The sequence below is a fragment of the Anabas testudineus genome, chromosome 9 (genome assembly GCF_900324465.2).
Source record: "Anabas testudineus chromosome 9, fAnaTes1.2, whole genome shotgun sequence".
Lineage (NCBI taxonomy): Eukaryota > Metazoa > Chordata > Actinopteri > Anabantiformes > Anabantidae > Anabas > Anabas testudineus.
Window position 1 is genome coordinate 268,800 of NC_046618.1, and position 21,978 is coordinate 290,777.

At 38.4% G+C, this 21,978-nt stretch overlaps 1 protein-coding gene across 1 annotated transcript in view; it reads right to left on the reverse strand.

Annotated features, from left to right (window-relative positions):
- Window positions 1-21,978, reverse strand: part of cacna1ba (calcium channel, voltage-dependent, N type, alpha 1B subunit, a) — a 140,403-nt gene that overhangs the window by 64,421 nt on the left and 54,004 nt on the right. Inside the window, exons 8-21 of the mRNA XM_026343558.1 lie at window positions 20,506-20,609; window positions 12,689-12,804; window positions 12,472-12,558; window positions 10,755-10,838; window positions 7,313-7,519; window positions 6,944-7,056; window positions 6,686-6,798; window positions 6,458-6,589; window positions 6,157-6,229; window positions 5,949-6,066; window positions 5,778-5,845; window positions 3,534-3,640; window positions 1,690-1,725; window positions 122-886 (exon numbers count right to left, since the gene is read on the reverse strand). Coding sequence (XP_026199343.1) covers window positions 122-886; window positions 1,690-1,725; window positions 3,534-3,640; window positions 5,778-5,845; window positions 5,949-6,066; window positions 6,157-6,229; window positions 6,458-6,589; window positions 6,686-6,798; window positions 6,944-7,056; window positions 7,313-7,519; window positions 10,755-10,838; window positions 12,472-12,558; window positions 12,689-12,804; window positions 20,506-20,609 — 2,123 coding nt within the window. The remainder of the gene's footprint in view (window positions 1-121; window positions 887-1,689; window positions 1,726-3,533; window positions 3,641-5,777; window positions 5,846-5,948; window positions 6,067-6,156; window positions 6,230-6,457; window positions 6,590-6,685; window positions 6,799-6,943; window positions 7,057-7,312; window positions 7,520-10,754; window positions 10,839-12,471; window positions 12,559-12,688; window positions 12,805-20,505; window positions 20,610-21,978) is intronic.

Below are 21,978 nucleotides of genomic sequence, written 5' to 3' on the forward strand. Positions count from 1 at the left end.
CTTCATTAGGACAAGTTAAACCGCAAGTATTTGAATGAAGATACTCCTAAAAGAGAATCACTGTCTTCAAGTACTGCACAGTTGCAAAGTGTTGTGAACTGTGCGGGAGATTTGATTTTACCTATGATTATGGAGCTTCCCTCTCTCATTAGAATCCTCTCCTTCAACTATAAATTGGCCTTTAGATCCGTGAGTCCGATGTCTTCTCCTCTCTCCATTGGCACCACAGTCTCCTCTGGAATGCCTATCCCCATCCCTGTTAGAAGAGCATCTATCTTTGTGCCGAGCTCTTCGCTCTCGACTCCCTCCAATGTTCACTGTCCCATTGCCCCCTCTTGACTGCTGATGTGAATGATGATGACGATGATCGTTCTCATTTGTGAGTCCTCCAGCTTCATCCAATAAGCTCTGATGGTAATGTTTCCTGCCTCCATCTCGGCTGTGGGACCTCTCGCTCTTACCCTCTTTTCCCTGGCTGATGTGGTCTTTGAAGCGGCTGTGATGGACATGGTGCCTCCCTTTCTTAGCACAGCCACCATTGTCATCTTTAATTTTGGCCTGGTTCTTGTCACTTTGGCGGTGGTGGCGACGGGATTGATAAGGCACAGGAGAAGAGTCCACGACAACCTCTTGCTGTACGCAGGGTTTGTGATAATGGTGCTGGTGGCTAGCCAGCAAAGGCCCATCACGGGGCTCAACAAGCAGTGGCCTGTCATGGTGGGTCTTCATATCGGGCCGAATGTGGAGTGCTGTGGAAAGGCGAAGACGCTCCTCAGGCTCTAGCTCACTGTACAGGGCCTCACAACTTGCCCGGTTCTGCCTCCTGAGCTGGTTGGCTCTCTGTTCCCATATTGACATCATCTTTACTGACCTCTGCTGCTCCTTACTAGAAAAGTGTATGTGCGTGTTGGGGGTGGTGATGGAGAGAAAACATATCATAACCACTTAAATACAAATATAACAAATGCCAAAAAATGTGCCAAAGTTTCGTCACAATAATTTGTCTTTTCTACAAAAAATACAAGCATTTCCAGTGGCTACACAAACAGGTATTGTTTCCTTTGAAATGTGACAGATTAATTATTGTATGTACTTTATATCATATGGCACAAATCAGTTTACATTCCATGATAGCACACATAGTCCCTACATGCTGGATGATTTATACTATGATCAAGCTTTCAGCACACCAAAGCACTGGGTTCACTATCACTAGCAAAGTTCACTGTGAAGAGTTTTCACCCATGGATATGCCTGAACAAAGGCCAAGCATTGCCACATTACTATGCTTTGACATGCTATATTTTTCTGTCAATGTGTGTGTAATACAGTACTTACACACACAGGCTGAATGCATGCACTCTTGATACTGTAGGAAATTGTTACAGTTGTAAATTACATGTTACAAAGCTAAGGTAGCATTATATAAATAAATAACTTTAATCCATCAGTGCTCCATCATCCTTCTGTTGTAACCTTCCTATTCATCTTAATACTTACACATCGGACTGGATTCACTCAATTAACAGAAAAGCCTTTAACATGATATGAATAATAAGAATGCAGGTTGGCTCGGATTTATTGGAAGAGTGATCTTGTTTTCAAGGATGTCAATAATGAGAATATGATAATATATGTTTTTAACACATGGAATCATAATCATTGACCTCCTTGGTAGCAGGCAGTTACCTCATGAAGTGTTGACCTGGGGTGGAGACATAAGTCCTACAAACACATAAAGGGAGCAACATTGAAACAAACAAAGGGAGAGAAGGGACTTTAAAGTAGGTAAATAACAGACAAATGTACAGAGGGGACAAATAAAAACTGACTGTGCTTCAAAAACTGACAAGGCAAGAAACATGTGCAGCGGAGATGCAAAATTATACAAAAAACCCTAAAGAAATAGTTGCTGAGAAGGAGCAGGAATAATGGGATCAGGACAAAAAATACTTCACTGAACACTGAATATATACTTGTTCCTCTTCTGTGTTATAGAGTTGTGGCTTGTTTGATAGTGTTTCTCTACAGGATATACTTTCTTGCATAGTGAGCCATTCCCTTATGCTAGAACAAACGCTTTACAAGTACAAGTGTTTCTAAGAATTTCTTCTGATATCTCATTATTGTGGGAGGATGGGAGTTGTATCCCATATTAAGGCATCACTCAAACCAAGAATACTGTAAGTCAGGAAACAGTGTGAATGGAGCAGTGGGGATACTTACAATGGTGTTGATAGGAGTGTGAAGCAATAAGAAATCCAAAACAATCACACCGTGTTTCTCACAATACTTTCTGACTTCCCTATCCTGTGTGTGACCGTCAGCTTGTATATACACAATTTGATCTATTTTACAAACAATTTAAAGTATGATCTACATTTTTGTCCACATTTTTAAGTATCTGAACATCAGCAGTTGTTTGTTTACAGGTGCAAAATGGACTGAAGGAAAGAACCAAACAGGGGAAGCTGTGTAAAATGTACATAAAAACAGAATGTACTTCTGAGCAAACTCATAATTATTATAATGCATAACACAGGGAGCAAATCCCCTTTCACCACCATGTCACCATTTAAATGGTACTGCTACTTGACGCATGGCATAAATGATGACATGGCACTTGACACTATAGACTCTCATACTTAAAAAGGGAGCAGTCAAGGGACCACATTGCATTTAGATGGTTCCAATCTTCAACTTCGCTGCTAAATGTCACTAAATACTACACGTAATATCTTTAAACGATAATAGTAGAAAGACATACTAGATTTCAGTTGTTTGCTCATTTCAAATTTGGCATTGCACAGAAATCAGCAAAGAAAATATCCACTGAAATATCTCACAACTAATTAGTTGACTAATTAGGTTAAATGACAACAGGACAGTTAACATGATTGGGTATTAAAAGAGCATCCCAGAGAGGTTGAATCTTTCAGAAGGTTGGGGCAAGGTCCATCACTCTGTGAAAGACTGACATGAACAAATAAAACAGCAACTTAAGGGAACAATATGTAATATATAGTGGCAAGAAAAAGTATGTGGAAAAAATGTGGAATTTTACGGTTCTCTGCATTAATGTGTCTTAAAATTTGATTGAAGTCAAGAGCATTAACAAATATAATGTGCCTAGAGTAATAACATAAAAAATTCTGATTTTTCATGTCTTTATTGAAAGAAACTATAAAATCCTCACAGTGCGAGTGAAAAACATTTGGAGGTGTAGACTAGAGCTACTTCGAGAGTCAAAAACCACACTGCTCTGCACAAGAAGGATACGCTTATGTGAGCCATGGCACACCAAAATGAGCTTTCAGAGAATCTACGATCAAGAATTTACATTGAGTTGGAAAAGTTTACATAGTGATGTCAAAAAATTACGATTCTACAGTTAGGCAAATGGAGACAATTTTTCTGTTGTCCCCAAATTCCTATGTGTCTTTTCTGTACTGTAGGTGGAGGAGTGTTTAGTACTAAAATAAAAGAACAGAGATTTCACAGAGCTGGAACAAATATTACAGTAGGTTACTTACGCTGTGATGGAAATGTTAGCGGCAGACATGGGGCTGACCTCCTTTACCTCCTTAGCCTTCTGAAGGGCAAGTTTCTTATTAATGGCCTCTTCTTGTTCCTCTTCATCCTAGAATATGCGCCAAAAACATACATGCATGCATAACATACAAACAGTTCATGCAGTCCTTAAAACAAAAGGTGCTCTATTCTATTTAGTTTAACACATATGTAGGTAAATACCTTGAAAGGGCTGTGAGTATAATACATACGTATATATAATTTTTCTTGTTTTCAAAAACAAACAAACGTAAAACAATTTTTTTTTAATAATTTGATCCATTTTAACAGTTAATACTGCCAAATTTAATTATCTAAATGTCCAGAATGACTTTGTTTAAATAGTCTTAAAGTAGATAGATCAGTTAAATAGATTAGTTAAGACATAAATCTGTTGTATGTGACAATGTATGATTTAGTTATACTAACTAACTTTATATCCTATTACTACTATACAATACCTTGTTAAGGGATAAGGTTTTATTTAATGTGAATGCCTTGATAAGATGGTTCTTATGCACCTAGAGTGCCTATAAGAAAGCTGATTTACATATTTGCCATATTCCTTATATTTTTTAATAATGAATTTAAAATAAAGGGTGATCCCACCTGGGTGCGGGTAATGTAAATCAATATCAATATATTATAAATCATTATAAATTAAATATGAAAATATATATAATTCAATATAAAACTATAAAGTCCCAAATTTCAAGAGGTTCATAGATTGTTATAGACACTGCATCTTGCTCTGTAAATACAGTTGCAAGAAAAAGTATGTGAACCCTTTGGGATTACGTGGAGTTTTGCATGAATTGGTCTTAATATGTGCTCCGATCTTCATCTAACTCACAACAATACAAAAACACAGTCTGCTGAAAATAATTTTACACAAACATTATATGTTTTTATGCTTTTTATTGAACATAACATGTAAACATTCACAATGCAGGGTGGAAAAAGTATGTGAACCTTTGGGCTTAATAACTGGTTGACCCGTCTTTGGCAGCAATAACCTCAACCAAATGTTTCCTGTAGTTGCACGATCTGGAGTAATTTTGGACCACTCCTCTTCACAAAACTGTTTCAGTGTAGCAATATTCTTGGGGTGTCTGGTGTGAATGGCTCTCTTAAGGTCACAGCATTTCAATCAGGTTGAGGTCAGGACTCTGACTGGGCCACTCCAGAAGGTGTATTATGTTCTGTTGAAGCTATTCTTTTGTTGAATTACTTGTATGCTTTGGATCATTGTCCTGTTGCATCACCCATCCTCTGTGGAGCTTCAGTTGGCGGACAGATGGTCTTACATTTTCCTGCAAAATGTCTTGATAAACTCTGGAATTCATTTTTCCATCAATGACAACAATCCGTCCAGGCCCTGAGGCAGCAAAGCAACCCCAAACCACGATGCTCCCTCTGCCATATTCTACAGTGGGGATGAAATTTTGATGTTGGTGTGCTGTGCCTTTTTTCTCCGCACATAGTATTGTGTGTTTTTTCCAAACAACTCAATTTTGGTTTCATCTGTCCACAGAATATTTTGCCAGTAGTGCTGTGGAACATCCAGGTGCTCTTTTGCAAACTTCAAACGTGCTGCAATATTTATTTTGGACAGCAATGGCTTCCTCCGTCGTGTCCTCCCATGTACTCCATTCTTGTTTGAATTTTTCCTTATAGGCGTGTCAACAAAAATGTTAGCATGTGCCAGAGATTTCTGTAAGTCTTTAGCTGACACTCTAGGATGCTTCTTTACCTCATTCAGCATTCTGCGCTGTGCTCTTGCAGTCATCTTTACAGTACGACCACGAGAGTAGTAACAGTGCTGCAACAGTAAACCCAAAACTGGTGTGTGTTTTCAAAGGGCAGGACAGCTTTCAGCAACACATCCAATATCATCACACTGATTAGACTCAAGGTTGGCTCACTCCTGGCTCCAATTAGCTCTTGGAGAAGTCATTAGGCTACTTTTTCCAGCCTGCACTGTGAATGTTTACATGTTATGTTCAATAAAAACATGAAAACATATAATGCTTGTGTACTATTATTTTCAGCAGACTGTGTTTTTGTATTGTTGTGAGTTAGATGAAGATCAGAGCACAATTTATGACCAATTCATGCAAAACTCTGCATAATCCCAAAGGGTGCCCATACTTTTTCTTGCAACTTGTACTTTTAAGCCAGGTTACATGAAAAATAGAATACTGTACCTTTGTGAGCTCCTGGGCATTTGCAAGGTTATCAACAGCAATAGCCAAGAACACATTGAGTAGTGTGTCTAGTTATTTTTGGTCTCAGGAAAAGATAAAATAGTTAAGAAACACATGGTATTACAGCATTTCATCTAATCATTGATAAACTGGATCAGCTGGGCAGGATACAGTTTCCAAAGAGAGTGAGAACGATGAAATAAATGGAGGAGAACATTCCCCCATGAACACCTCCCTGTGACTCAATCCCATGGTACATAACTGCATTCCAGTCCTCCCCTGTAAGGATCTGCAGAGGAGACACAGGTTTTGACAGTTCAGCAGGACAGTTCAGCAGTACAAAAGGCAGGACAAAAAGCTTGAATGATTTAACTTTTACCTGGAAAACAGTGAGAATTGCTGCTGGGAATGTATCAAAGTTTGTTGTTGGCGTCTCATCTTCAAAATTAAACCTTCAGAAATAAAATAAACAATCTTTAAATGTCATGAATACTACAAAGCCAGAAAAGAGTTACATTCACTCCTTCAGCTGTTGGAGGCTTAATTGCCCACTTCATTATGCTCAGATTCTACGCAATATTCCAGCATAATGTAAACCTATTAAGTTCGAGTCAATCCCTCAAGATAACTATGTTTTAGGTCTTCACCACAAGCAGCAATAGTAGAATCAGATCACTTACTGGCCACCAAATAGCTGCATGCCCAGCAGAGCAAAGACCACAATGAAGAGGAAAAGGAGGAACAGCAGGCTGATTATAGACTTCATTGAGTTGAGCAGGGATACCACCAAGTTCCTCAAGGAGTTCCAGTACCTACACACAGTGACATTTGGATATAGCATTTATGGCATAACAAGTGTAGTGTATATAAACAATGTTCCTAGCACCGAGACATGTCTGATGACTCACTTGGTGACTTTAAAGATCCTGAGCAGTCTCAGAGCTCGGAGTACACTGATCCCAAATGATGCACCGGGTTTAATAGCAGCCCAGATAACCTCAAAGATACTGCCAATAATCACCTGTGAAAACAGCTGGATGAAAAGAACAGGCCTCCACAGCTCCAAAGTCTTTATCTTTATTCCCATGAAATATTAAAATACACATCCACACACTCTAAATCCTACTGGCAATTGACTGAAGACCCAGAAGAAGAGGAAAACTCACTCCAAAGTCAAAACAATTGAATGAAGAATGGAAGTAGTTCTGGGGTCCAAGGCCATACATTTTCATGGACATCTCTGCCAGAAACAGGCCCAGGAATACAAACTCTGCCAGGTCTTTCAATAGAAAATAAGAAATCATAAAGATCAATGCAGGTACAACATAAAGCCATCTTTATTGTGTGTATTGTTTTTTAAACTGATTCTGAATTCAACTATGTCAATAAAAAAATATTTGAGTGGCTAAATTCAACAGTTGAAACTGAAGACTTTTCTGGGAATTTTAGCCTGGTAAAATACTGTTGATATGGGATAGTGATATGATAGAACATATAAGTTTATATGGTAATTGTTCATGTACACTGGTACTTACACAGTGCATAGGTGAGCCACTCAGGCTGGTCATAGTGTACTATGGCTACACACAATGTGTTGAGGCCAACCAGACACAACACAGTCCAGTAGAAGCTCTGGGACTTGACCAGACGACGGATAGTGAAGCGAATTCTCTTCTCTTTTCTGCTAAAGTAAGAAGAGCTTTCATTTTTGCTCTTCACGCTGGTACGGGCAAACGGCGACCCTGGGGGGGCAGTTGGAACAAAACATACAAAGTAGCAATAAAGTTACCAAGTCTAAAACTGAGATGGTCTTACCAATCCAAGACTAAGCTTGAGTATTTCTTTGAAGTTGGTACCCACCAGGGCAAACCACTCTATATTTTATAGAGGGGACTTTTACTTGGGGCAGCACTGACATGAAGTGGTTGAATTCACCAGTTGACTGGGTGCCTTTCTGTGTGGAGCGTAGGTTTTTTTCAGGTATTCCATTATTCTCTCAGTCTAAAGACATGCAGTTAGGTTAACTGGTGACTCTAAATTTGTAGTAATATATGTAATATGTTGCTGACATGTCTAGGGTGTACCTCACATCTCGCTCTACTGGGATTGGATCCAGTACTCCCGTAAACCATAAACAGGAAAAGAAGTTCATCCAGACAATGGATGGATAGATAGATGGATGGAGTTCCACTGACACAGTAAAAATTGTGTGAAGAACCACAGGGCCAAATGGACTAATTATAAATATGTGATACATTCTCAAAATAATTACTTTCATAATCTCATGAGTTTTAACTGTGATGTGACCAGAGAAGCTGTTAGATCTCAATATGATGGCCACCACTACCTTCTTCCATCCTCATTTTGCCTGTACTATATTAAACCTTCTGTGTGTGTTAGTAATAATTACAACTTAACTCCCCTCCAAAAGTATTAGAAAGGTGAAGCCATTTGATTTATTTTTGCTGTAAACCACCCATTTTTCATGTTAGCAAAAGTATTGGAAAATGTGATTATTTAAACAATAAACAGCAGAATGTCTTCTCTGAGTTTCAGATTTGGGTTTTGTCTGTTCAGACTGATGTTTAAGCAACATGAAAAACAGAGAGTTGTCTGAGTTATTGCACAAACATTGGTCATAGTCAGTACAACTGTTTGGAATATGATGAAAAAGAAAGAAACCGCTGGTGTACAGATGTTGAACGGGTAGACTGAGGGAGGCAACAGCTGTTGATGACAAAAACATTGCGAGAGCTGTAAAGAAAGATCCTAAAATAACTGTTAGTGACATTAACAACAACCTCCAGAGGGCAGGAGTAAAGGCATAGTAGTAAAGTATAGAGGCTACACCAGAAGATGCAATTCACTCATTGGCAAGAAGAATAAGAAGGCCAGGCTGTAATTTGCCAACAAACAGAAATGAGCTTTAAACATTCTGGGACAAGGTTGTATGAACTGATCAGACAAAGATTAACATTTACTAAAGTGATGGAAAGGCTAAAGTTTGGAGAAAGACAGGATCTGCTCATGATCCCAAACATACAAACCCATCTGTGAAACACAGTGAAGGCGAATTCATGGCTTGCTTTGCATGGCTTCTTCTGGGACAGGCTCACTAATCTTCATTGATGATATAACTCATTATGCCAGCAACAAAATGAACTCAGAAGTGTACAAAAACATTTTGTCTGACAATTTAAAGAAAGATGCAACCAAACTAATGGGAGATCTCTCATCATGCAGCAAGATAATGACTCAAAACACACTGTCAAAACAACAAAGGAGTTCATTAGGAGCAAGGAATGGAAGGTTTTAGAATTGTTACAGTTCCTCCCTCTGCCCCTGTCTTTTGGTTTGATTTTGTTTTGTTCTGTCTCGCTCTCCTGCCACACACCCATATATGGACTTCCTCCACCTTCCACTGAACTCCCTGGACTAATTGCTGACTCATTTCACCTGGTCATCCCTCTGGTTTATAAGCACCCCTCAGTCCTCAGTTGAATTGCTGGTTTGTTGCTCATTCATGTCCTCACACTACTGTGCTCATGTCTTGTCTGCTCTGTATACTCAACGAATCTGGTCAGTCTGTTTGTTCGGTCATATGTTCGTTTGTCCGTGAGGCACCTCTCTGTTTTGTTTGAATTGTTTGGTCTGTGTTTACACAGCATTTTGAGTTGTTACTTTGTCCTGTTGGTTTGTCTGCTTGTTGATGTTCTCCTGCCTGGGCAGTGATTTTCTTTTGTTACTTTGTACGTCTAGTTTGTCCGTTGGTTTCCTGTCTGCATTAGTGCATGGTTTTTCGTTGTTACTTTGTCTAGTTTGCTTAGTATGTTTGTTCCTGTTTAGCCTGCGTTCCGCAGTGTTTTTTGTTGTCACTTTGTATGTTTGTCTAAGGGTTTCGTCTGTACTTTAGTCACCGTGTTTTCGGGTCATTTTGCGTTGTTACTTTGTTAGTTTGTGTTAGTTACCCTGTGTCCCCTGACCTCTTTTGTTAATATACTTTTGTTGGTACTCGTTGGTCCTGTTAGTCCTGTTCATAACAAGAATAGCCAAGTCATTTTCCGTACTATAGATTTATTTTACCTGCTAAAGATGAGACTGAAGTAAGTAAAAACCCAAAAGAAACAACTAAAAGAGGCTGCAATGAAAGCCTGGAAATGCAACACAAAAGCAGAATTCAAATGTTTGGTGATTTGAATGAGTCACAGGCTTGATGGAGTTAATGTAAACAAAGGATTTACAATTGAATATTGAAAGTATTATTAATTTTAATCTATTTTAAGTCAACCTGTTCCAATTCTTTTTCTCACACTAACAATGAGTGGGTTCATCTTCTAAGTTGTTTAGCTCATCAGATCCAGACACCTGGAAATAAAAGCCGGAATTTTTTTTTTTTTTTTTTTTTTTTTTTGTCTCCTATTCATCTTTTGACGTCAAACCCAAATCTTTCCGGGGGCGGGGTATATCAATCATGCAATTCTTTCTTACTGTAGTACTGATAAATGAGGAAAGGAGCTGGAGCCAACTCAAACCGTCATTGGGTAAAAGGCAAGGTACACGCTGTACAGGTCGCCAGTCTCAGTTCCAACACACAAAGAACGATTCACACTTAGTCACCGTGAACTGGTCATGTATTTGGACTGGGGGATGAAACCATAGTGCGCAAAGGAATCCAACACAAGAGACCAGGAGAACATGCAAACAAGACACAGAAAACCCAGCACCTACCACTCTGCTACCAAGTTGGAAAAGTCAACACCAAGTGTCTTTGAAGAGAGGCTGCATCCACATAGGATGTTAATTAGTAATTTACCTTAAATATTTTTAATGTTGCTAATCTATTTAAACTTATTATGAGATGAATGTTATTTTGGCACAATAGGGGCACACAGTACATCATGCTTCTTTCAGTGTGAAAGTTTAGTATAGATTTTTGCAGTAAAATGGCCAATATTGTGTCTCTGGTGTCATTCTCACCAACAGATGAGATGTCAGTGAAGTGGTCATCACCTTCCTCTGCATTGATGAGGTCATTCTTACTCTTCTTTGTCCTTTTCAGCACTGTAAGTAAAACAAGGGGAAAAAAAACACTCATACAGGTCTGCTTTAGCAGATGATGTGATTTATCTCTGAGAAGTATCTGTCACAATTCCTTGTTGACCTGACCCCCTGACCTGTCCCACTGTTTATGCTTTACCCTTTATTGTGTATAGATGTGCACGCACACACATGCACACACTGACAAAAAGCTTTCCAAGTAGTAGTAGGTCAGTAGATACCATATAATCTACTAACATAATATTGTGTATTTAACATTTACATTAGTGTTGCTTTAGCACCCTACATATTCATACATGTATGTAGTAATTAGCAAGTAAAACAAAAATAGTTGGGAGGCAAAGTGGTGAAGTGGTTAGAACTGTCGCCTTATAGCAAGATCTGGGTCTGAATTCACAGGTCAGCTGGGTGCCTTTCTTTGTGTGAGTTTGCATGTTCTCTCCATATCTGTGTGGTTCTTTCTAGGTACTCTAGCTTCTTCCCACCACCAAATACTATACATGCATGTTAGGTTAACTGGTCACTCAAAATTGCCCATAGGTCTAAATGGTTGTCTGTCTCTATATGTCAGCTGTGATGGACTGGCAGCTTGTCCAGGGTGTACCCTTCCTCTTTTCCAGTGTCTGCTGGGATAAGCTCCAGCACTCCTGCAGCCCTTAAGAGGACAAGCGGTTAGAATAATGGATAGATAGATGGATAAAAATAGCTCCTTTGAACTTAGGTAAATTACTCAATTAGACCAGTATCATCTGAAATCATAAAATCATCAACAGTGCTTGATTATTTCCAAGACTTTTGGGCAAATATTTTGTGCACTGATGAGACAAAAGGTACATTTTTTGTAAAGTGTGCTTTCCTGTATATCTGTTGTTAAACTAACATATTTAACACACACATTTAATAAAAAGAACATTATACCAACAGACAAACATGCATGATGGTGGTGGTGTGATTGTCTGTGGAGTACACAGACATTGACCTAGTCAAAGTCTGGCTTTAAATCCAAAAAAAGAAAAGAAGAAACAAAAAATCTGAGTGGGGACAAACAGAACACACCACAGTGGAACCAATTTTGACTGTCACAACTATAGTTTCATGCATGGCCTTGTAGTTCAGCTTTTTAACTGATGCTAAAATCACAAAACATTTATAATAAAAATTCTTTTCATTTCATGTGTGTAGTTTAGAGTGAGACAAATTGCACACCAGGAAAAATTAACTGCACTAACTAGGCAAATGCGCCTAGACTGCAAAGTAAGCACTGATTAGTATTCTACTGTGTGTAGTACTTGAATAAAGGGCTGTGAAAAAGTCTTGATTTTTTATATTTATGCATTTTTTTCTCTGACTTAAATGATTCAGGCCATCAAACAAAACTTTATATTGCACAAAGATAGACAAACCTGAATAAATAGACATTAAGAAAAAAAAAGCAGTCCAAACCTGTGACTAATAGCCAACTAAACCCAATAACTGGTTGTTCATGCCACAGCATCTTAATTGGATTTAAGTCCAGACTTTGACTAGGCCACCTCAAAACTCTAGAGGTGCACTTCCTGGTGTTTTGGATCATTGTCCTCCTAAACGTTTTCTCAGCACTGTAAATATGACAGGTTTTTACATAACTGATTCTCACCAGAGTTGTTGTGTTTTCTTTTGTACCATGCTCCATCCAGAGATTTATCCTCTGCATTCTTGTCTTCCTCAGCTAGCATAACCTCCTCTGTAAAACAATTACGTTTATTTATCAATGTGTCATCTTTGTGTCAATATCAATTACAATAAAATTTTTCATTTTTAACTACTGAAAGAGAGAGACAATTTTTGTATCTTTGTGTGTGTGGGTTACAGACCTGCTTTGCATATCCACTCCAGGTACCCAGTTAACTCTCTCTCTATTTGCTGCTGTCTGCGAAGCTTCAGGAATTCTTGTCTCTTCTCAACCCGTTCTCTCTCCTTAGCAAACTCCCTGTAAAAACCAAACACACACACACACACACACACACACACACACCAATGTTTACTGGATCTGACAAGCCAACACCCAGCAGCATTTCACCACTGCCAGCAAGCTGGCTTCCAGCAGGTAAGAGACAGCCTGTGTTCTGAGGCAAAGGGGTCACAAACCATAGATCTTTTGAATATAGATGAACCATATCTCTAAGCTGGTGGTTTTAAAATGTGGGTTTTTGAGTTTAGGATCATATTTGGATCCTAAACAAAAAGAGATTGAGAGAATCACACAAATCAGACAAAAACTTCTCATTTGTCCTTATGTGCCTCTCTGTTTTCATGTGACACAAAAATACATGCTAAGCCCTGCAGATCTGAAACTGCTGTTATTCTTGTGCTCAGGGCATCCTCATTCAGTACAGGTTTACAGTAGAGGAGGCTCATATGTGGTGCCAGTGGGGTGGTTTCCATGCTGAAGTACCTCTGGAGATTGAAGTAGGTGTCAAAAATTCAGATGTCATGACACAAAAGTGCAGGTAGGAAACATGATTTATACTCTCCTGTTGCAAAGCACATTTATTAGAAAACAGTCATGCAGTTTCTAGTTTATGTTTTCAAGGCACTGAAACACACATTGTCACAATAAGGACTGAATAAAGAGATAAACTTTTGATTTTTTCTTAGAAGTTCAATTTGTTAAAGGTGGATGTGTTTATGAAGTCTTGTTCTTCTAATTCTTCTAAATTATATTTGTTTTTGCTGTTATTCACAAGATGGTGCCACATTGAAATAAGAAAAAAAAAAAAGAATACACATAACACAAATGACGTCAGTGCTGAGGAATGTAATTACCCCATAGGATGCCTTGTATGTTGTTTGAAAATGTTTACAGTGGTTCTTTTAAAGGTACAAGCTGAAACATTTGGCTTAGATTCAACATGATTGTATTTGAATGAAGAACAAAAGAGTCTATGTGCAGTCCATCTCCCTAAACTTATCAAGATTCTTGAGGGACTAGCACCTGCACAAATCTGATGTGGTTCTTTATTTGGTAGTGGACAGGGGTGATGTGCCAATTTCAGCACCAGGAAGTTGTGAGAAGCAGCAAGGGGAGAGAAAACAGAAAATACAAAAACTAGTAGACTACCATCTGGAACATCGAAACACACCCTTGGACCCAAATGAACTCATCTTTTAATGATGTCAGAATGACTACATTTTGCCATTTCCTCGAGAGTTGGCCAGGGGCCAAAGCCATAAATCACACACACACAAATCACACACAGTGACAGACAGTGATCAACATGGGAGAAAAACGTACTGCTCCTCATGACTGACAGGTGTCAGAGCACACAGCCCACTGTGTATGGGCCTGTGCAGCCATAGAGCAGGTTCATTGTGAAGAAACAGGTGCATCCCCATGGAGAAAGTTGTTATATGACATGTTGTTATGTTTGCAATCAGTTGTCACAGAGATGATCAATACTTTCACTGGATAATGGATCAATGGAGATAGAAAAGATGTTTCCCGATTGCTTTTCCTTTTTTCCTGCTTTTTTTGTGTGTCGGAGAGGTGACTGACATCCTATTTACAGCACAAACTGTGAAAACAAAATGTGAAATGTGACTTATTTAGATGTCTACCTGGAACTTTGTGTAGGTTTAAGTTTTATTTTTATTTCCATCTGACTTGATTTATAAATGGGATTGCGTCACTCTGTGTAATGATCTCTCCCTTCATTCAGGAGCACTTCTCAGCTGATAGAAATCAAGAAATCCACTTTCTCAAGAAAGCCGACTGTAACCGGGTTAGTTAAGTGCATGTAAATGCACTGTCACGCATTGTTAGCTGGGTTAGAGTATAGGCAGGCAAACTGGAGATGTGACTGATGTGCGTGAGGAAGAATCAGCAGTTGTGGCTTCCACTTTGATAACAGCCACATCTCATCATAGATAAAGGCTGAGTGAATGGCTCTGACCTCTCCTGGGGTTTGCATTCTCTCAGCCCTGCATGTATCTGCACCCCTGCCTGTTTGGAAGCTCAGATCACGACCTTCAAACAATTACATGGCACCACATATCCCTGCCGACAGCATTAGTGACTTTCCATCTCTGAATTATCTGTAATGCCACTGACAACTTTTGTGGTGATAGCAGGAAAGGGACATGACAGGATAACTACAGAAAGGGCATCAGAAGGCTTCCTCCCCAGTAAGGCTTCTGTCTTTATAAATAGTATGTGTGTTATTATGTGGAGAATATGAGAAAATATACTTAAGAAACAATACAAACAAATAAAGACAGAGAAAATGCTACTTGAGACCAATGAGACCCTGAGTTGACTTACATTTTGTAAATTGACACACTGCGCGTGTTCAAATATGTGTAACCCATGCTATTATTTTGGTGCTATAAATTACAAAACGCACCATGAACAGGTTAGCGGTAGATGCTCTCTGAAGTACTGCACACATAGAAGTTTCTAGACTCCCACCCACAATTCTAGCAGACCATGCAACTTAGACAGGTGTGTAACCAGGAAAAACATAGTTGAAAGTTATAAAAGTCAAGCAGGACATTTCTGCCTAGACATTTGCTGCACTCGAGTCAACAGAGCTGGCGCTGCCAGTGAGAGGAATTACTGAATGTAACCGATTTGGAAGAGACGAGAGAAAACTCCCAACGGGCGTTCCTCTCAGCTATATGGATTATCCAGGTGAGTTAGCTTTCCAAACTAGCTGGTTAGCACACATAACTTTATTTTGGGAGAGCTAAAGTATGTGTTTTGTCCCTTTTGAATGCGTTTCAGAGTAAAACTAACACTTACATTCCTTCTGCCAAGTGTGTGTGTGTGGATTCCTTGTGGGATGGGGGTCTTTTTACTTTCTATGTAGAGTTGCTACTGTCAGTATCCTTACTGAACCTGATTGATGAACCCAGAGAAACTTGAATCTGAGTAACTGACCAGAACTGAATCACACAGGGCTTAAGACTTAGTAGAAAACACAGAAAGGATACTTTAGATACTCAGCCCGGGTTTAACAGTATAGATTCTGATAGCCAGGGTAGGGCATACAGTAGGCCTACTAGGTGCTACATATGCACCCAATAGATCATTTTATCTCAAATAATAAATTAAATATGGGAATAGAAACTGAAGCATTTAAACAGTTTTTTTTGTTCTTGTTGTTGTTTTTTTTTTTTACTTTAATGGTAATGATTTTGAACAGGTCTGGCTGCCTTTGATAGTCCATACCAGTTTGATTTTGTCAAGTCATGTCATAGAGAACTAAATATAAAAAAAATACAGGTTTTTATAACATGTTTACAAATATATTTACAGAATTGTGTAACAATATCTACCAGATGAATAATCTATTTGAAATTGAAACCGTATGACCAATGAGGCTAATAATAATAACTAGTATGACCAGAAGAATACAGTTAAACTGTTGAGTTGTACAGTCTTACACTCTTTTCTGAACTCTGACTCCATCGATCCAAGTTTAAATCTCTGCGGCGACATTTAGCTCAGGTGGTAGAGCAGCCCCCAAGCCTGGGGTTTATAGACAACCTTATTGTCCTTGCACAAGACACCAACACCCCACAGTAGTGCCCTCATCTACTGCAGCTGTCCAAACAACAATTTTCCCAAGGGGATCAATAAAGTATTGTATTATTATTATTATTATTATTATTATTATTATTATTATTATTATTATTATTATTACTACTGAGGATGTATCAGTCTGCTGCTTGAGGAGCTGCACAAAGCCTCCATTGTCTGATGCAGCAGTGGAGAGGTATTGTCTATAATGGCTAACACCCTCCCCTCAACCACCTCCTCCACAGAGTCCAATGAGCAGCCCAGGACAGAGCTGGCCCTCCTGGCCAGCTTGTTCAGTCTATTTCGGTCCTGGTCCGTGCAGCCTGCACCCCAGCAGGCTATAGCATGGTGGACAACTGAGGCTACTACATAGTCAAAAAGTCCTTAGCAGAGGCCTACACACTCCAAAGAACCTCACTCTTCTCAGATGATGGAGGCGACTTTGGCCCTTGAACAGGGCATCAGTGTTGTGGGACTAGTCTAGTTTATTATTTAGGTGAGCCAAGTACTTAAAGCTGTCCCGAACTTTTATGTCCGAAACCTGGATGTTCACTGGTGTGTGAAGTGGTGTCTTTCTCTGGAATTCCATCAGTTTTGTTTTATTAATATTTAAGCACAGGTGGTTGCGCCCACACCAGTTCACAAAGTTCATAATGGTTGACCTGTACTCCAGCTCATTCCCCGCAGTCAAATAGTCAACAATGGCTGAGTCATTACAGAAATGGAAATCCTTCCAAAGTACAGTATGTACCCCTGGTTCACAGGCAGCCAGCCACTATCATTAAAACAACTCCATTGCCCCGGCTGCACTGCAGGAGCACTTTAGGGTTACTGGTCTCTGGTGAGGACATTGATAGCCTGACAGACCACAAGCATCTAAGTCAATCCAGCTCCTACCACTATGCTAGTAGGCAGTGCATACATGAAACACCATAACCAAGTGGTGACATAGTGTACAAAAACATTTGTGCCAAGTATGGGCTGGAAATCCAAATGTCAAAATCACTGACTACATCAATTTCTATTAGGACACTGATGTATCCATTGTTTGCATGGATTGCATGTTAGAGTTCATGTTAGAGGTATGGCAAAATCAAAATAATTGTGATGAAATTTTAAAAGAGAGAAGGATACAAAAAGATGGACAGCAGTGGATTTTGCCTTGGAATGTTCCCATTTTTAATTTTTCAAATTTTTTATTGTTGAATCATGAACACTAACCTTAACTGAGGCAAGTGAGGCCTGTAGTTTTTTAGATACCAGGTTCTGTTATTGCCTCCTGGATGAGTCACTCTTTTAAGTTTTCTCCATTTGTAAGTAATTGCTCTCACCATGGTTCACTGGAGTCCCAAAGCCTTGGAAATTGCTTTGTAACCCTTTCTAGACCAATACTTTGTTGATGGCAGGTTTAAATAATTTGTTGCCCTAAATAAATAAAATAATTTTTACTATGGTTATCTATGTGTAATATTAAGATTAGTTTGAGCTGATCTTAAACATTTAAGTGAGACAAATATATAAAAAAATGTAAAAAAAAAATCAGGAAGGAGGCAAATACAACACCAACAACACTGTGTCTGACAACATTCTTATTAAATTCTGAAGTATTAGTAACCAGAGTAAAACTACATTTCTTTACCACCCAACATATTGGTTCATCAACTTTTATTTCTGTCAGTGAGCTTTAACAATGGACTGTTGAAAATTATCCCAGCAACGTGAACAGGGCCTTATCTGATCTCCTAATTTTAGTTGCTCATCCTACTATCAAAACCAGAATGTTAATCAGATCTACTGGTTCACTGCAAAAGTCCATTACCCTTAGACCTGCAGGAGATTAGAATGTAATTGGCAGGCCGGATCTCTTCACCTTCAGTGGCATAAGTCTGTACTGAATCATTGGCATGCTTTGTCCACTGCCAAAGCAACATATCACTTTCACTTAATTGGTAACAATAAACATAATCTAAACCTAAGATTTCTTTTTGACACAGTTGACAAACTCACTCAAAAGAAACCTGGCAAACCTTCCTCAACTCTTTGTCTTCTGTAGCTCAGGTTTTTTTTTTAAGTAAAACAGACAATATTAAGCACAAAATTACCTCTTCATCTTTTTCTCTTACAGAGCAGGTTAAACATTATGTTGGACAGCACGTAGGGTCTGAAATTAACTCAGTATGATTTGATGATATTTGGGGCCATATCATTCAAATCACTATCTATGCTGGTAATGGCTTTTTAACCAAAAACATATACTATTGATCCGCTAACAGCTACACTGAATAAAGATCTTGGGCCAGTCCAGGGACCCACCATGCTAAATGTTAATTTATCACTTTCAACTGATATTGTGACCACTAGTTTCAATGCTGATGTGATTAACCTTTATTGAAAAAAACACAAGTCAAAAAATAATTAGTGACCAATCTCTAACCTCCAATTCTTCTCCAAATATTGGAAAGGGTTGTAGTGAAACAGCTTTCAGCTCACGTACAGTATTGAACTGCAGTAAATTGGAACTTTTCAAGTATGCATTAATTTCATTTTCTTCCACTAAAACTACTTACCACCTTTGATTATTTACCACTAAAGTGGTAAATGATCTCTTGCTAAATATGGATTCCAAACCTACATCTCTGCTTCACTTTCCGAACCTCAGTGCAGCTTTTGACACCATACATTATACTGTGTACTTTGGTGTCTTTGGTTTCTGGATTGGTTCTTGCATGGCTAAAATTCCAGTTTGTTTCTTACAATGATACAACATCAACATTTGCTGATGTTAAATACTTCTCTTTTGGCCACACCCACACGCTTGGCCCTCTCCTCTTTTCTCATCATATTTCACTCATAGACCAAAGTCTAAAAGTCAGTCATGGAATTAATTTCTACTGTTATGCCGATGATATGCAGCTTTATATCCCTGTGCAGTTTGGTGACTGTTCTGAGATTGCTAGTAATTAGATTCCTGTTTGCTTTAATAAGCACATCCATGCTATTAAATTCAGATAAAACTGAGTGCGTGGTGTCTCAGCTTAACAGCCAAAAATCTTGGAGTCACATTTGATCATTTCCTATTTTTGGATCAGCAAATTAAAGATATCACTAAAACTGCCTTCTTACTCCTCTATCTGAATGCAGGGCTCTTGTCTGTTGTCAGAATAAAAATTTGTATCAGAGATGTGGAAGGTAAGGCTTAATAAGGAATAATTAGTGTTTTTTTTTTCTTTTTAAAATATGATCCCTTTATTGACTTAATGCAGTGAGCAGCTTAAGGTGAGGAGGTCACTGCCGTGCCTTGGTGCAGTTAAAATATAGGTTTAAGAAAGAAAAGTAGTTCTGCTGATATTTGCCCTGGGATGATGTAGGTTTTGGAAATTGTTAAACTGTCTTTTAATATGACCATAAAGGAAGGGAGAAGTGCCCTTGAATTGCAGACTGGGGTGGTGGTTGATTTTAAAATGGGGATATATCGGATGGTGTGCTCGAATAATTGGGGTACCACACTGCTCCTCCTTCGGAAAGTTTAAGATGTTGCTAGAAAGAAGGCTCAGACCAACTGTTTAACCAGCTCACAGCTCAAACCACAGCTCATTTGTGTCTAAAGTAGCCAGTTGCCTCAGATGCCTCATTGACATGTTTCATTGGAGGGTTTCCATGCAGGCATGTTCAACTGGGGTAGACGCCAAATAAGCTGAATTGACTATATATTCTCTCTGGCCTAGGAACAATTTGAGAAAGCATTGCTGGGTAGGAGGAAGTTTGGAATAACCTGCTTCCACTGTAAACTGAGCTAAATACATATATTCATTAAACACGTGAAAACCAGATAACAGTTGCTCACCAACAATTGTTCAACCTACAAGATCAAACATAAATCATCTTGAGCTAGAATAATGACACGAAGATGGAGAAGGGAAGGAGCTACTTGTCACCTAAAGCATAACACCTCATCTATAAAGCACAGTGGAGTTCAGTTTAGCCAAAAAAATACTTAAGCAATGGGTTCCTTGTTTTCAAGCAAAAACATCAAATGATTAAACAGTTCTGCTTAACAGCAGTGTAAAGCCTGATAAAATGTAAAGCTCTGCTCAGGTCTTTTGTACTTACCCTGACAGCACACCTAGAACCAGGTTGAGCATGAAGAAGGAACCAATGATAATGAGGGGGATGAAGTACAGCCAGTTCCATGTGTTCCCAGAAGAATCGTTGGCCTAGACACAAAAATGCAAGGATAAAGTACTGTGAAAAATGTCCTCCTGTGTCCCTTTTAAGAATTAAAACAATCAAACATGTACTGTTAAATATCAAATCTCTCGTCTAAATCCCTGTTAGTAAGTAATTTCATAAGTGACCAATATATAGATTTATTTTGTCTTAGTGAAACCTGGCTGCAGCAGGAAGAATATGGCAACCACCCTTTCATATTAATTATTATGTTCCTAAAAGCACAAATTGGGGTGGTGCAGTAGCAGCAATCTTTCACTCAAGCTTGTTAATCAAACCCAGACCTAAACATAGTTTTAATTCATTTGAGAGAATCATTCTTAGCCTCTCTGATCCAAACTGGAAAAGTCAAAAATAACCCTACTTCGCCATAGTTTTTAACCGAATTTAGTTTTGTATACATAAAGCCATTATAGTGGGTGACTTTAACATTCATGTTGATGAACTGATGAAATGATAACTGCCGCAACACTGCATTTAAATCACTTTTAAGTTTCATTGGTTTTACTCAAAATGTAAATAAATCCACTTACTGTTTTAATTACACGCTTGGTCTTGTTCAGACATACAGTGATGAAATTGACCAGTTTTTTCACAAACCCTCATTTATCTTTTACTTAATGGTCTATTTTTTAATAATTATAAAACACAGAGGAGGGCAGTCATCCTAACTTCACTCCAGTACAAGTGAATTATCTTGTTGATAATACTGCAGCCTCACTCCGAACAATACTTGATACTGTTGCCCCTCTGAAGCTAGTGAATCAGAGCTTCATCAGCTAGCTCTATTCACAAATCTACAGCTTAAAGCAGCCTGTAGATCAGCTGGAGATGAGGTGACATTCCACTAATTTATATAAGCCTTGCCTAGCCTGGAAACACAGTTATAATATATATATATATATAATAGAATATATATATATATATATATATATATATATATATATATATATATATATATATATATATATATATATATATATATATTATATATTTATATATAAACTCATCTGTAATGCAGAACAACATATTATTAATCATTAATAGAGGCAAATAAGAACACTCCCAGGTTTCTGGGATCTTTTGTCAGCCAGACTGACAAAGAGTCATTGCTCAGTTGAGCCTAGTATCCTCATAACTCCCAGTAGTAATGACTTCATGCATTTCTTCACAAATAATATCATAACTATCCAAGAAAAAAATTGATCAAATTCTCCCTGCAACTGACATGGATGGACATAAATGTACAACAGCACTAAAATAGTTTGTAAAACCTCACTCGTACTTAGACTCCTTCTATCTATTAGATCATACTGAGTTAATTTCAATAAAGAATTCATCTTAACCATCAAGATG